Source organism: Pomacea canaliculata, linkage group LG6, assembly GCF_003073045.1.
Source record: "Pomacea canaliculata isolate SZHN2017 linkage group LG6, ASM307304v1, whole genome shotgun sequence".
In the NCBI taxonomy this organism is placed as follows: Eukaryota; Metazoa; Mollusca; class Gastropoda; order Architaenioglossa; family Ampullariidae; genus Pomacea; species Pomacea canaliculata.
In genome coordinates, this window is record NC_037595.1 from 12,782,521 (window position 1) to 12,797,957 (window position 15,437).

The 15,437-nt window shown below is 40.6% G+C and overlaps 1 protein-coding gene across 5 annotated transcripts; it reads left to right on the forward strand.

The window, feature by feature from the left end:
• The first annotated feature begins 254 nt into the window (after window positions 1-254).
• LOC112566811 (feline leukemia virus subgroup C receptor-related protein 2-like) lies at window positions 255-15,247 on the forward strand. 5 transcript variants are annotated; one of them, XM_025243181.1, is made up of 13 exons: window positions 255-395; window positions 766-846; window positions 1,756-1,923; window positions 5,880-6,269; window positions 8,180-8,454; window positions 8,701-8,842; window positions 9,617-9,926; window positions 10,646-10,756; window positions 11,154-11,259; window positions 11,635-11,746; window positions 12,211-12,254; window positions 12,405-12,545; window positions 14,206-15,247. In XM_025243181.1, exons 3-12 carry the CDS (start codon window positions 1,788-1,790, stop codon window positions 12,525-12,527), a joined length of 1,749 nt encoding a protein of 582 aa, XP_025098966.1. In that variant the 5' UTR covers window positions 255-395; window positions 766-846; window positions 1,756-1,787; the 3' UTR covers window positions 12,528-12,545; window positions 14,206-15,247. The 5 variants fall into 5 exon arrangements, with proteins under 5 accessions (XP_025098966.1, XP_025098967.1, XP_025098968.1 ...); XM_025243182.1 differs by having other exon boundaries at window positions 8,192-8,454; XM_025243183.1 differs by having other exon boundaries at window positions 8,207-8,454.
• The last annotated feature ends 190 nt before the right edge of the window (window positions 15,248-15,437 follow it).

Below are 15,437 nucleotides of genomic sequence, written 5' to 3' on the forward strand. Positions count from 1 at the left end.
GCGAGACGGAGCGAATGCAAGCGTGTGTCTCTCTTCTCTCTCTCTCTGACAGAAGAAAAGTTTGACATCTCCTTGGTCAATGATTTAAATATGCTTTTTGTTTGTTTGTTTGTTTGTTTGTTTGTTTGTTTGTTTGTTTGTTTGTTTGTTGTATGCACCAGCTGATGCTTGTGTGTGTGTTCAGTGTGTGTTATACACGTACACGACTTCATCTGCGTCATTAAAAACTACAAATGACGTAATATTATTGACGTCATTTTCCCCTGATGTTGTTGTCCGGTCCAAACCGCCTAATTTCACTGCTGCTTAGGAAAAATCTTGCTCGTATTTTAACGACAGACATCTACTATTTTCATCGAAAGGAAGCCATCTGTAAGCGATAAAACCACATCCAGGTGAGCTATTTCATTCCACCTGTTTGTTTTATGCATGAGTATTCCGTGAAACAATTATCTTGTCGACAAACAACTTGTTTCTCGACGTTCAGATCGCATCCATAGATCTGTGGTAGGAACCATGGGAGGAAGAACCTAAAAGCTTCAAAATATATTGCCAAGTAACACAAAACATCAGCAAACAGATATTCCACTGGGAAATAAAAAGTACGGCTTCATAAGCTAAAGTTAATATCTGCTCTGCTCATAAATTATTCTCTGTCTGGTGTATATTATGACAGCTCCAGCTAGCTGCTACATGTATTTAATATTATATGTTTATTTTGAGATAGCTACAAGTGTTATGGGTGTGGTACGTCTTTGTATGCAGGTGCACAACTCCTACACCTATACGGAGGTTCTGAGGGTGCGGGGGAGAAAAAGAATTCACATTGTGACATCTGAAACTAAGGTATGCATCCTGTTTATATGGAAATCTGTATTATGAAAAGGTTGGTATGTGGGGTGTATGTGAATAGATGCATGCTGTGTCACATGCTGCGAGTCTGTAGGCGTGTGTTGGTGCATGACAACGACAGCTTCAACAACAACCATTTTAAGGTGTAAACAAATAAGACGTTTTAAAACTGATGCTTGCTGCACTGTCACTTACTAACCAGGATTAAAAAGCAGAACTTGAGCATCATCAACGCCATTAAATCAACAGAGTAACAGACACACCACTTTCATAATAATGAAGAACGTATGATTGTAAAACGCATATATAATCAGGCTCACGAAGGAGCATACTCCCGGGTAGATGACGTGAACAGAACATAAAGGATGGCAAGAGAAAACAGACAATTAATAAACGACAAATATATACAACAAAAAGAAACATCACTGAACAAACAGTAAGGACGGAGAGTCATAAACAATGAAGACAAGCAAGCGGACTAGATAAATAATTACAATCACAACAACTGACAGCTATGTTGATTAGTATAATGATCAGTAATGTTCGTGTAACAGCTGTGCTTTTATTCCACGTTTAAAGAATTCAATGGTGGGTATACATAGACGGCGGACATAAAAAGGAAGAGACTGCCACTGTTATTCATCACAGTAACTAATAACCCGGCGACCAAATGTGTTGCAACTTGGTGCCAGCAACCTGTTACATCCACACGCAATCATCCTCTCACTAGAGTAAATAAAATAACCTTCCACGAAACAAAAAAGCGGCGGAGAGAATTCATTACTGAAAGCTCAGATGTGATTATTTAACCTGAGATATTGTCATTGGCTTGAGTACAAACAACAAGCCAGCCAGTGCGTCCAGCGCGCGGCGAGAACTGAACCTGACGGCATTGATTTTCAGGTCGAGTGAACCGTGCGGCCCGCAGCTACCCAATGGAGAAGAAGCCAGCACGCGGACAGAGAGTTGCGTTCGCTGGGGGCACGCGCGACGCCCCAGACGCCAGTGAACACACCGGGTTCATGCAGAACACACTGGCAGACATGGAATGCCACGACTGCGCCAGCTTCGGTAAGTGCCTGTGTACCTACATGGATATGTGTCAGCGAAAAACGACACCCTTAGCTAACATTGTGTGGGGCAACAAATAATACTTCTGCTCTCTCTGTCTCTCATGTAAAATATTTCAAAGGATGCTGTTCACATCGTGTTTCAGCTTCATCTTTGCACGTGGGCTGTTACATCAAGCTGTTTAAATCTCGTGCGAGTCATGCGTATTTATATCACTTTAGTTACACGGCGATTGAGAGACAAAAAGGGTATGAGCATAAGTGGTGTTAAAAACGTAGCAGTCAGAACGTGATCTGTTGATAATGTCAAGACTGGAGTTACCGCGCGGATATGCCGAGAAAAGACAGCTACACACACAGCCGCCATGGTGGCGGGAAGAGCGTGGCTGTGTATCGATTGTGTAGCGTGTGGGCTGACCTCACTGACCGAGCGTCTCGGTTAAAGGAAGACACGCCAGAAGTGAAAGATCGTCTGATCTATCCTCCTTCTCTCATTCCCATGGCATGTTTTTATTTCTGCTACTTAGACCCACAGCTAGATGTACATAAAAGCATAACTTTTTGCTTCGTCTGTTCCCTGGTAAAGATTTGTTATTTGTCGAATGTGCTTGCTAGGATTTTAGATTTGAATGGAGGAATATCAAAAAATCTAGAAATTTCTACTCGTCAGAGCACGAGCTAACGTTAGTGTTTTTAAGCAGTACAGACTTCAAACTGATAAAGACCGAATTTTGCTCAATAGTTTTGATTTAACTACCCACTTTTATAGCACAAAAATCACGTAGCTGAATTATAGTTTTATAATGCTGGGGAAGATGAAATATTTTGTTTACTATACGATGTCGACTTTACAGTTAGATGATTTAAGAAAAAGGTTATTTTCCCTGCCAACTGCTTTTTTGTCCTCTGTCAAGGATGGGAAAGTTGCCAGTATTTCTGTGTCATTTTGCAAGTAGCAGTTTCTTAACTTGCGAGAATGTCATAATAGGACTGACAGTACAAATTGTTTAGATCATTTCAAAGTAGGTCTGATTTTTTAATCAACAATAAAATAAAAAATGACAAGTACATTGATTTTTTTGGGGTCTGAATTTTAAGGATGCCAACGTTTTTGTCATAGCTTAAATAGTTGGTAAGCTGTTAACTTTTAATATTTTAAGTTTCAAGTAGTTTTTTGCTCAGAACTAAAAATAAAAATGCTGATTTTGAAAGGTTTAGTACACCAACACTATCTACCACAATGAAAAAATAATAGCAATATAACCTAAAATTTGGGATTTTAAGCAAATGTCACTGCTCTGAACTTATCTACTTTTTTTAATCAATGCATGCATTCAAGTATGAAGTGAAGAAAAATAATGTAACTCTAGTTTTAATTAAATTACAGAAATAGTTTTGGTATTAATGGGTTCAGCTTATAGAACTTTTTCAGCAAATGTATTTCATTTGTTCTATACCCCTTCAGTTCTAACATCAATGTTGTGTAATCTTTCGATTTGTTTTTCATAAAATGACAGATGTTAATTAATATCAAAAGTACAATCTTAGGGAGAAAACACACACAATCACATATCATAACTTACAAATTCTTTCATAGCTGTCAGCAATGGCTATAACATCTGAAACCTACCATATTCTGCTATAATTGATGACTGGCAGAATGTCAGCTTCCCACCAGAACATGAAGCATGACTCTAATTCTGCAACAGATTTCTTTGCGTGGTCTCTAGAGAATATCATTTCTCCCTGATGTCTCTAGAAACTGGACAACTGCAGAATGTGGTGATAAAATGTTTGCAACCTACTCACTGTAGTGCATGTACTGCTGTTGTAGTAGATGGCCAGCTAGTGGCTCTGCCTGCTGAAGATAAATAGCATAGCTGATAGCAAATCCTAATGTCTCACCCTGAGTCTCAAGAACATCTTCATTGGGATATATTTATATGTGATTTACAGTCCCAGAAAATATCAAGGCTCATTTCTGTTCAAGACACATTTGTGATAACTAATCTGATCCAACAGAGCTGATATAACGGTAATGCATGAAATTCCTTCTTAATGCATCTTTTGAATTAGCCTTTGGACTGTTGCTGTTTGATAAGGCCTGCCATATGCTGCCTCTTATTGTACAAGCACATCTGGCAGCAATTGTCGTTTTCTGCATTTTTTGCTTGCATGGGTTTTGCTAGCAGGTTTTTTTTACATCTTCATTTACACAAGTTTCTCCTGTTGTCATTTCAAAACGCAATAGGAAAAATGTACAGTGTGTAGGAAAGTAAGGGATTTTGTGTTTTCAAAGGTAACTACATCACAGTTACAGCAGCTCGCTCAGTTCAGGTTCCTATTCCAAGATGGCCTGGCTATAGTGAGTAAAATTGTCCCACTGGCATACACATTCAACGGCTGTATGTTACTGTCAACACTTTGTGAACGTTACCTGACAGCTAGGGACGCCCGGTAGTGTAGTGGTGAAAACACTCACTTGTCACCACTGCAGTGAGCGGCTCAGGGTTCAGATCTCGTCTCGGGACACTCTCTGTATGTGACACCTGTTCGCAGGGCTGGGCGTCGGGAGTATTCTCCGGGTACTTCGGCTTCGTTCTCCCACCCTCTCTCCCATAGTGCGAAATCGCCGCAAGGTGGAAGCACTTCCCTACTGAATAAACCAACCAACGTTACCTGGCACTCGTGTTTTATGCTCGTAGATAAGCATATTTCCTTGCTTAAAAGAGGCCCATTGATTAAAGTTGCTTTAATCTCTCTCGCCCCTAAATAACGTTAATTTATTTATTTTATGTTTTTATTTTATTTTTTGTCTAGCGTGCTCGCACGCATGTGCAGAGAGAAAGAGAGAAATAAGTGTAGGACAATCTTCTCTAAATTTTCACTCATGTTTTGACCTCGCCTGCAATAGCAGTGTGTCTGTCTACGCGCTGTGTACGAGTGCCATATCTCAAGTTTGTGAATTATATTTTCAGTGGGGTTTTTTTCCCTTGCAAACAAAGACCATTTTCAAGTTTATAACTATACCCGTCACTTGTCAAGTGCACTTGTGGCACATAACAGCAGGATCTTGAGTGGGTAGTATTACCTAACCTTACCGAACGTTTCAAAAGATTGTGATCTGATCTGGCCTATTGCCAGTACAGGTTGTATATTGTTGGTCTTGCATATGATCAAGTGTGTTGGACCGACGTGTGGGGAAGGAATGATCACTTTCACCATTGCTAAGGTTCTGGGGAAGCTCACAGTGAAGGAGTAAACACCCGAGTCCGTGGACAGAGGTGCATACACTAGCCGGTCCGATACCCTTGTAGTGCACTTTATTTTTTCTCTCCTGGTCCAGCGGTTAATTGGGTATCTGCCCGCTTAATATGCGGTCGGAGAAGTAAAAGAGCAAAATCTGGCCCCAAAATAAGTACAGTTTATTGTTTCACTCCCAAAGGCCACATTTCTGTTAAGATTAAGGTAATTACGTCAAACCACAAAAGAAATTATTTTTACCATGCGATGCTGCTTGATTGAAAACTTTTGGGCAAATGGCAAAATCCTGTCGTTTTTGTTTCACACTACTTGTACACTGTTCACTAATACTGAGGATGCGATATAAAAATAAATATTTTTTGCGAGTAAAAGTAATGTCCTATATAATATATTATAGTTACAGTATTTGCCAGCCGAGATCATGAAGAATGTTGTAGTCGAGACAACAGGAGGCGCCATTTTAGTTGTTGACGACTTGAGTAACAAATTATTAGATAACGAAGTCGCCATCCTGGTACTTCCTTCCATTATTTCTAATGACTTTAGGTAGCATGGATTTCAAATTTATAAGATCGTTCCTTGAAAATGTTCGTTTAGCATGCCCACCTCGTGTGGTCTGGAGAGCTGGATTGCCGAAATAAATTGCCACTTAAAAGAAAAACAAACTAATGATCTTTATTTAACTCTCCACAGTGCTGTGCCCTTGGCTACGAACGGAGCCAGAACGAATCGGTAATAAGCCAGGAAGGTCAGGCTCGGATCCGGTAGAGCACGATGCCGTCGCCATTCACATGACAGAAGTGTCCCCTGGGCCCGTTACGAAAGATGCCGACACCAATCAAAAGAAGCTCGGAAAAAAGGGCCCCGAGGTGGTGCTGTACAAGAGGCGCTGGTTGATGCTGGCGCTGTTCTCTTTGTTCTCGATGTCTAACGCCTACATGTGGATCCACCTCAACATCATCGCCAACGTCATCCTTCGCTTCTACAACGAGAGTCTGCCAGAGGACAGCCTGAAACAGGAGACGGCCGTCGACTGGTTGTCTTTGGTGTACATGTTGGTATATCTCGTCTTTATACCATTTGGTAAGCACTTATCTCTTTCTCCTTCCCTCTGTCTGTGTGTGTGAGAGAGAGAGAGACAGAGAAAGAGAGAGGTAGGGGAATTGGTGGTTTAGGCCGAGCCAGCAGCTAAGACAATATCACGGCAACGTAGCTAGCCCTGTAAATAGAGAAAGAGAGACGAGAACCGAACCCAGGACAGCCAACGCTCACAGTATTGGTGACAGGCGCATCGTTAAGGAGGAGGCTGTGTGAGATGTACTCTTAATCACGACTTTAAAAAAAAAATGACGCATTGATCAGGGCAACTAGTGTCAGTGTTTGAAGATGCACAAGGCCAAGTGGCAAGTGTTGTCTTGGCTGCAGAGACAAAGCTCGTTAACTCATGAAATCACTTGAGAAAATTGTAAGGAGCGAGGTTATGGCTGCTGTTGATCCACATCTTCACCCGATGCAGGTTGCATAGAGAGATGGAAGAGGCGTCGATGATGCTAAGCTGTTCATACTAAATACTCTGTACAAACACATGGAGAATGCTGTTATTATCTCTTTATATCCTGTATATGATTGCTAGTACAGGCGCTATCTTGAATAGCCCCTGGGGATTAATACATTTGTATTTTATTGTATTATTTGATCCGGCCCGCCAAGCCAACCGCAGACCATCAAATCTATAACTTTTCCTATAGCAAACATAAAAGCATATTAAGTGAATAATAATAATGAGGTAAATTTTGAGGGACAAACACATAATTATGAGTAAATGACGGGACAGACACGCATGCTTCTCGTCGACTCTTGATAACCGTTGCGTTCTTCGACTAGGTCGGCTTATACAATAAAAGCACGATCGTTGAAATTGCTGTGTACCTTAGAGTTTGATTACAGGTGTCCAACATTATCCTTTTATAGATTTCCAAAGGATAAGCAAATGAAAAAAGCTCTGGCTGGTAAAATTTCTCATGTGTGTAAACACTTTGTAAATGCCATGAGCTCATTCATCAGGAGAAGATTTGTGTGTACTCAATAGTCACGATTTTTTTATTACTTTTATTAGACCTCTACTGCGGAAACACAAACAGGAAATTGTGCGTTAGGAGACAAAAATGTTTTGTTACTATATATAATCATCGTCTGCCCTGTGGACTTTCTAGCTGTATATATTTTAATAGGAGCAGAGTTATAAATGTCAAATTGGTACTTTAAGGAAAAGAGGGTTGGAAAAGATGAGAAAGCGAGGGAGAGAAGATGGGAACCGGCCCCACGTAAAGCTGGCCTCGAGTAAAGTGCGGCCTCTAGCACCTCACAGGTCATCAAGAGGTTGTTTTGGTTCAAAGCTTTTAGAGGATTCTCTTTCTCTCTCGCGCGCGCGCCCGCGTGTGGGTGCATCTTCCTTCCTAATGGAAGTGCATGACTGTGCATTTCTCCAATTTGGAGTGAAAGATAATTATTTTCAAATGCCTTGACCGGGGCAAAGCCAAGTTGATTTATACGGGACTGTTGGAAGGGTTTTCTCGTTCATCTCGTTCTACGTGCACCGTTAGTGTCTGCCAATGCACTCTTTCTCTCTCTCTCAGCTGTGGTGCGTGTGCATGTTTATTGGCTGCATGTCTTTATACTCCAGTAGTTTAGTTATTGCAAAGAAAAAGAGGGATAGAAAGAAATAAAGGAATGAAAGAAGGGAAACAGAAATGTCTTCTGTCGGTCCTTTTACCCAGTGGGAACCATGTCCTCACCTGAGTGAATTACACACTAGCCAACTGGTTGAATGTGTAGAGTGGCTGAGCCTTCATCCCTAACGCACTGTGTGCAAGGTGTTAAATGGGAATAACTGCCAAAGGTGTGTGAAAGTTCTGACTGTCAAAGCGCAAATAGCACTAGCCTGGCCGTCAAAATGTGTTTTATTTGGAAATAAGATTCTCACGATATTTTAGAGGGAATGACAGTCTCATTTGGGGCAGGCATGTACATCCTCAACTCTCACGGACTGCGTATCAACAACCTGCTGGGTTGCGCCATCAACGCCATAGGCGCCTGGCTCAAGTGCAGCGCCGTCCACCCGGCCAGCTTCCACCTGCTGATGTTGGCGCAAACACTGTGTGGGCTCGCGCAGGTTTTCATTGTCAGCATCCCTCCTCGACTGGCGGCCGTGTGGTTCGGACACAATGAAGTATCCACAGCTACCGGCATCGGCGTCTTTGGCAATCAGGTGAGGGGCAGGATGAAGTGCACAACTCCTTCTCTCGTTCTATAGATGTATAGACACTAGGTAGTGATGAAATTATTGTGTGTCTATATGCATATTTATTCGTGCATATGTTAATACACACCCAATCATTTATACAGGTATACTCGCGTGTAAAAGCGGTGTCGTAATTAAAAATGTGTTCATGTTCAACACTGCCAATCGCTGGCATCTGGTCTAACCATCGCCAGTATCGTCTGTTGCCGACAGGTGGGCGTGGCACTGGGCTTCCTGATTCCTCCCATCATCGTGCCCAACTCCGACTCTTTGGATGAGATCGCGGAGAACCTGAACGGCATGTTCTACGGAGGCGCCACCATCTGCACCATTATTCTGCTTCTCATGATGTGCTGTAAGCAATACATTAGCTGGGCACGTCACTTCCTCTTTCTCTCTCTCACACACTCACACACACGCACACGCACTCACCGCATATGGGTGACGAGCACGGGAGAGTATAGAGGTCGTTGCTGCGTGAACTTCTTACCATGTCTCCTCCATTCACTTTGATTGTATTGCTTGGCTTGAACTTATAAACCCCGGGAAAGGGAACGGGGTGGAGGCGTTTTCAAAAATAAACAATAATAAACGCGTGATTTATATAGCGCATACACGCGCTCGTAAGGTGCATGCTCTTAGCGCTTGAGACAAGAACGAATAAATAAAGAACAAATAAATGGACAACATACGAAAGAGGGAAGGATATATAACAGTACTGATGAATAATAAAAGATGATTCCGTTTTTTGTTTTGTCTCCAAGAATTTTGAAGACATTTATTTTAATTTCACACACTTGTTGGATAACGGAGCACTGTATTCTTTCAGTTATTAATCAGATAATCAGATAACACTTTATTATTATTTCAATTTCCACGCGATATCACATTTTTTTCCCTGTTGTCTTGGTTGGTTTCGTCAGTTTCTCCCGACGATGATTACATAGGCATGATTCTTTCAAAAACAAACAATAGTTTAGGATAAGTGAAAAAGCGCACGAAAGTACAGTGTGAAACCTGGAATCGCGACAGTGTAATTAACGGAAGCATGGAGAGTTTTTGTTTTTTGTTTTGTTTTGTTTTTAATTTTCTTCTTGACTGTACTGCTTACTTGCGCATGGGTGTGCAGTATTTCAGAGTAAGCCTCAGCATGCTCCCAGCAAAGCTCAGTTGCTGCGGAGGAAGACGCCGGTGAGCGCCAACTACTACAAATCCATTCTTCGACTCATGCAAAGTCCCAGCTTCGTGCTTCTCACCATCTCCTACGGTTTGATCACGGGTTGTTATTACGCCTTCTCCACCCTGCTGAACTTCATAGTCCTGACCTACTTCCCAGGTGAGGAGGTCATGGCAGGTTACATCGGCCTCGTCATTATAATCACCGGCATCTTCGGCGCCGTCCTTGCCGGATTTTGGCTGGACCACACCAAGTATTTCAAGTAGGACCTTGACCAGGTCTTGTATCTGGTCTAATATGTATGTCTATAGATTTGCTTTTATCGCAGTGTGCCTTTAAATCTTTTTGAATCATAGCATTCTCCGTGTCCTTATGGCGACACGATCTTACAGAAGTAACAGAAGTAAATGTCTTCAGCAGTAAACACTGAATATTATTTATTTATGTAAGTAGACGTAATATTACTCCAGTAGAGATCTTTAGGTAGTGGTGGTAGTGGCAGTGACTGTGGTATCCAGCTTGAAAATAAATTCTAAAAAGTATTGAAAAATATGAGGAAGGCTCCTAACTGATAAATGACAAATAAAAAGTAATAGGCTACTCCACTTACTTTTTGTTTACAAATATTTAGTGGGTATACTTGTTTGTCTTTAAGTATGCGCGCGTCCTTATCAGGTAATAAAATCTGAGGTGGTGAGAAGTTTTAAACAACATAGTTTTGTTTGCCGCTAAAATATAAACGGAATTATTTCAAGACTAATCAGGTGCATATACGTGGAGCGTTTAAAATCCACCGACTGCAATTTACTAGTCATTCGAAATACCGTTAGAAACATACAAAACAAACTCCGAAACTTTTGGAAATCAAATTCTTGAAGGATGGTAGCTTGTACAACATTTAGTTTCCAGTCGCTTTCTGTCGTTCATAGTGGTTTCGTGTGTTCATCATGGGGCCCATTTCAATTTTGTTTTAAATTGTAGGGCTACCTCCGTGTCCATCTACCTGTTGTGTGCCATGGGGATGCTGACGCTCACATTTATATTAACCTTGAAGGACATCGGCATTGTGTTTGTGACTTCAGGAGTTTTAGGGTAAGTTCACTCGATGCACACCACCTCGCAACTTAACACATAAATTAGTTCTGAAAGCTCTGAAGGAAAATAACTGATGTCTTTAATGCGAACGACATATTTTTTTAATTCACACAAGTGCAATGAAAAGTATGCAAAGGGAGTTTTCAGGCACGAAACTTCTAGCGAAGCAAATGACAGTCACTTCAGTTCACTAACTGATAATCTGTAGAGCTGAGATGTCCTAAAGGATTCTGATCTTTGCGATTTTCACGTCACAAACATTTTTTCCGGTTTTATTTGTGGTATGATATTACGTCATTACGAGCAGAGGAAGAAAAATAGAGATGAAACGTGAAGATAAGACTTTAAAAAAAAGATTGAAGAGAACTCTGTAGAGAACTTCTATTATCGTCAGGTTTTTTATGACTGGATATCTCCCTGTCGGCTACGAGTTCGCAGCAGAGATCACCTACCCAGAACCGGAGGGGATTTCCTCCGGACTGTTAACAACAAGCGCCATGGTCAGTACAATAAATGGAAAGTCAAGTTTATTCGCCTACTGTGACGGTGTATAGGCATAGTGGAAGTTATATCAATTATTTTATTGAATATTAATTATGCATTTAAGCAAATAGTACATACATATAAAAGGGTACTATTTACTGATTTATTTTATATTTATTTCAAGCTCTTCTGCTCAAGGACCAATGTTTGCACTACAATGCTATTTTTTCTTGGGTTTTTGTTTACTTTCTCTACTTTTTGGCTTTTTTTTTTTTTGGTTATTTTGTTATTTTGGTAGTCCTGATGTTTGTGGTCCCTATGTTTACTGTTTTGAGTGTGATGATGCTGTGGTGTTAACTGAGAGGTCCTAATGACACTGTGGTGTTGTGCAGGTGTTTGGGATCGTGATGACTATCGGTATGCGCACCATGATGAACCAGATCAGCGTCCAGGCAGCCAACATCTTTGTCACAGTCGTTCTATTCATCGGCACGATCATGACAGGTGGTTAATACACTTATTATTTTTTTTATATTGGATGTGTGTGAAAGGATATGGGCGTACGCGCTTGTCTGTGTGTGTGTGTGACTCACACGCATGCTGCTCTGCTTAAAATAATTTTATAAAGGAAAGCATGTAACACGTGAAAATTATTGGGTGTAGTTGTCATGGTAACTGTAGATGTTTTGATGCTTGTGCCTTTTATAGGAAAGGAAATTTTTAGTCGTCAGATATGATAAACAACATCTTCAAGGGTACAAAGATAAGATCGTGAAAGTAACTAGTTTATTCTTGTCTATTACATTATCACTTAAATATAGCTGATAATAACAAAAAGTGGACCATTTCAAAGATAATATTAGATAGTTTAAGACCATTAATTTTTATCTTGAGAACATTAAGAAAACTACAAAATGTAAAACTTTTTTTTTACATATCTGCATAGCTAATATTTTTCTTCTTTTCAGCTCTAATAAAAGCACAGTATAAAAGACAAGAAGCAGAAAAGAAGGTGGGTAAATGATAATTGTGACCGTTTGTGTCAAGACTGTGATTGTCCCCCTTTCTATACAACACGTCATTCTTCTTCGGCTACCACGCATTTCAGGCATTTTACGACAATCACTTATATGCTGAAGTCACTTCCCATATTCTCTTACAGCCGCAAAAACGCGTGCTACAGCAAGGGAAAAACCCGAAACAGCGAAACAAAAGTCGGACACAACGAAACAAAAGTCAACCTCGACGAAGTAAAAGTCCGCAACAGCAAACCGAAAATCTGTAACCGTAAAACAAAATTTAGGTGAGACTGTGTTGCACGCTTTGATTTCGGTTCTCAGGTTTTATTTAGTTGCGTTATTGTTTTGCTGTGCTTGTTATTCCAGATGATAAACCAAAGCGTTTCAATTTCGTATTTCTTATGAGGGCCTGCTATTCTCTTAAACCAGTTCTCTTATTTCTTCTTTTTTATTTTTGACGTTATACTTACTTCCCCCATCCCCGCCCCCGTGGCCCCGGCTTCTCGTGCCGGGGATGAACACCCGGCCTTTCTCTGGCTGGATGACTCAGCTGGCCCAATCCTTTTTCTTATGCTTTTCCTTTTTCTCCCTTATATGGCCCTTTCATCTATATTCTTTTTCTGATCAAACATCACCATCTTATACTTCAGTTTTAACCTTTTTTTTCTGTCTTCATCGGTCTTTCTCTTGTCTTTCTTTTCCTACAATGCCCTTCTTGGGATGTCAATTTTCTCTGTGGCCTTCTGTAGGCCCCCTGCGTTTGCCGTGCAGGGCGACACGTGTCGGAGGAGGGGGTTTCAGCGGGACACTCTGGGTCAAAACAATTATACGCCACTCTTCACTGACTTTCCGACCGCCTACCTTCGTGCCACCCTACGAGGCGGGAGGAGGTAGTTCTTGCAAGATTGAAGATAGGACACACCTATGCCACGCAAGGACACCTTGCGAGGGGAACCACCACCTGTTTGTCCCTGGTGTAGGGGAAATTTTAATGTGTTACACCTTTTGATTATCTGTCCTGAGCTACAGACTATCCGTCGGCAGTTTTTTTGCAGAGAATTCTTTATTCTCCTTATTTAGGTCCGTCCCATCGGCAGCAATCTTTACATTTTTAAAGAGAATGGGACTTTATCATCAAATTGAAATAAATTTATATCCTGATAGTTCTCTTTATTTTATTTATTTATTAATTTTTTTTAATTTTATTTTATTTTTATTTTTATTTTTTTTGCGTGTTGGTGGCCTTTTTGGGCTTCACCACCCCTTTTTACGCTTCATCCATTCTTTTACATTTTGTTTACTTATTATGTTGGCTTTTAAATAATGTTACGGTTGTATGACTTGAGAAGATTTATCCCTAAACTTTTAAAGCTAAAATTACCTTTGTTGCCGTGATATAGCCCTAGTTGCTGGCACGGCATTAAACACAAACAAACAAACCGTACCCTCCCCGCCTTAAAGTTTCCTTTGACCGCTTCCTTCGATAAAGGTGGACAACTCTGCAAGATTTTGTCAAAACCGTACTTAAGTCCCTTTGACATTGTGTGTGTGTATATGTGTGTGTGAGCGGAGCTCAAGCCAGGAAGCGTGTTCATGTTGTAATGTTAGGTTGGCGGAGGGGGTTACAAAAAAGTACCATTAGAAAGTCTTAGAAAATGTTGCAACAAAAACATAAGACCGCTGAGTGTCTATGATAAACATACTAAAACATCAGACACAGTCCCATGGACTACCCATGTTAAACGCACCGAAAAGTCCAGACACACATTATGCGAGCGAGAATACTCCCGACACATAAGACTATGCGACAACTACTTTTCTTTCCATTTATTATGACATTCGATGCAGGTCACAGGAGAACTGATGAGTCACACTGCCGTGACACAGATCACAGAATGCCGCGCTCGTGATGACAATCGCTGCTGTCATTTTCTCTCTTATCAGGTTCTTGTCATCGTGGATGAGATGGAGGTAGACGTTTGCGATGAAACTCAAGAACTGCAGAATCACGAAAGCTGAGCCACGTCTCGTCTCCATCACAGCTGCCGATACTTGGGTACGTCACCGACAGAACAGGATGCTAGGAGAAAGGAAGGAAGAAGCCTTTTGTGTCCACCAGTAAAGTCTTGGAATATAAATCATCCAAGATTGACGACTGGCTGTGAAGCTGCAATCATCATATGCCAGGCGCCACAAACATTCCCATCAAAAAGAAAAAGGGGGAGGGAGACTAGTTATACCTTATCAAGTCTTGGGTAGGGGGGCTTATCTATGGACAGGACTTGAAAGGGGTGAAAAGAGATGGTCAGGGTATTATTAGGATAAGGTAACCTGTTGTATTGCACTTAAAAGATTTCACAATGCTTCCCATTCATAGCTACAGCCCCATGTTCAGCAGTTGATATTTATTTTTATCTTCCATGATTCGCTGAAGTGAGCTTTGGCTATTTCTTGTGCCATCCTCTGTGTGTGTTTGCGTGGAGAGTGGATGATTGTGGATGACAAATATGTTCGTGCTCGAAAGAATGATTTTAGTAATAGAAAAAAAGGACATATTTAACAAAAAAATTCTCTTGTCCATGTTCTTCATCATCATCGACAAAAATGAATATATCATCTACAGACCTTCCCATGGTCTCCTTGCTGCCAAATTGTTTTCATTGCCATATCGCCGACCTCTTACTTCCAGTGTGACGACGACAACTCTTGCTCTAAATTTTGATTAGACGAAGCTATCATCAAAACGCTCGTCACACCTATTATCTGATGTGGTGGCTGTTTACCTTATTTACAATACTTACTGTGAGGCAGTCAGATGCGTTTAATAGAATCTTTTTTCTCACTATTTATTTTTTTCAAGATTATTTCGTGCTTTGAAGAAATGAGTTACTTTAAAATATATTTTTGGATATTTGTGCGTTTTTATTGCGTGTTGGAACATTATTTCGTTTATTTGTTAGATGTTCAATAAAAACTACGATTTCAATTGATTGTAATTAATTTTAACCTTGTGAATGAGATTAGTTATGTGGCATGAGAGTTAAAAAGCTATAATGTGTGTTTGTGTGTATTTTTTCGATTGTATCCATGATACATGTACAGAGGACAGAGGGAAGAAATATGCAAATACAAACGACATATAAATGTTTTCTTGTTCTGTTTTACACTCAAGCAAC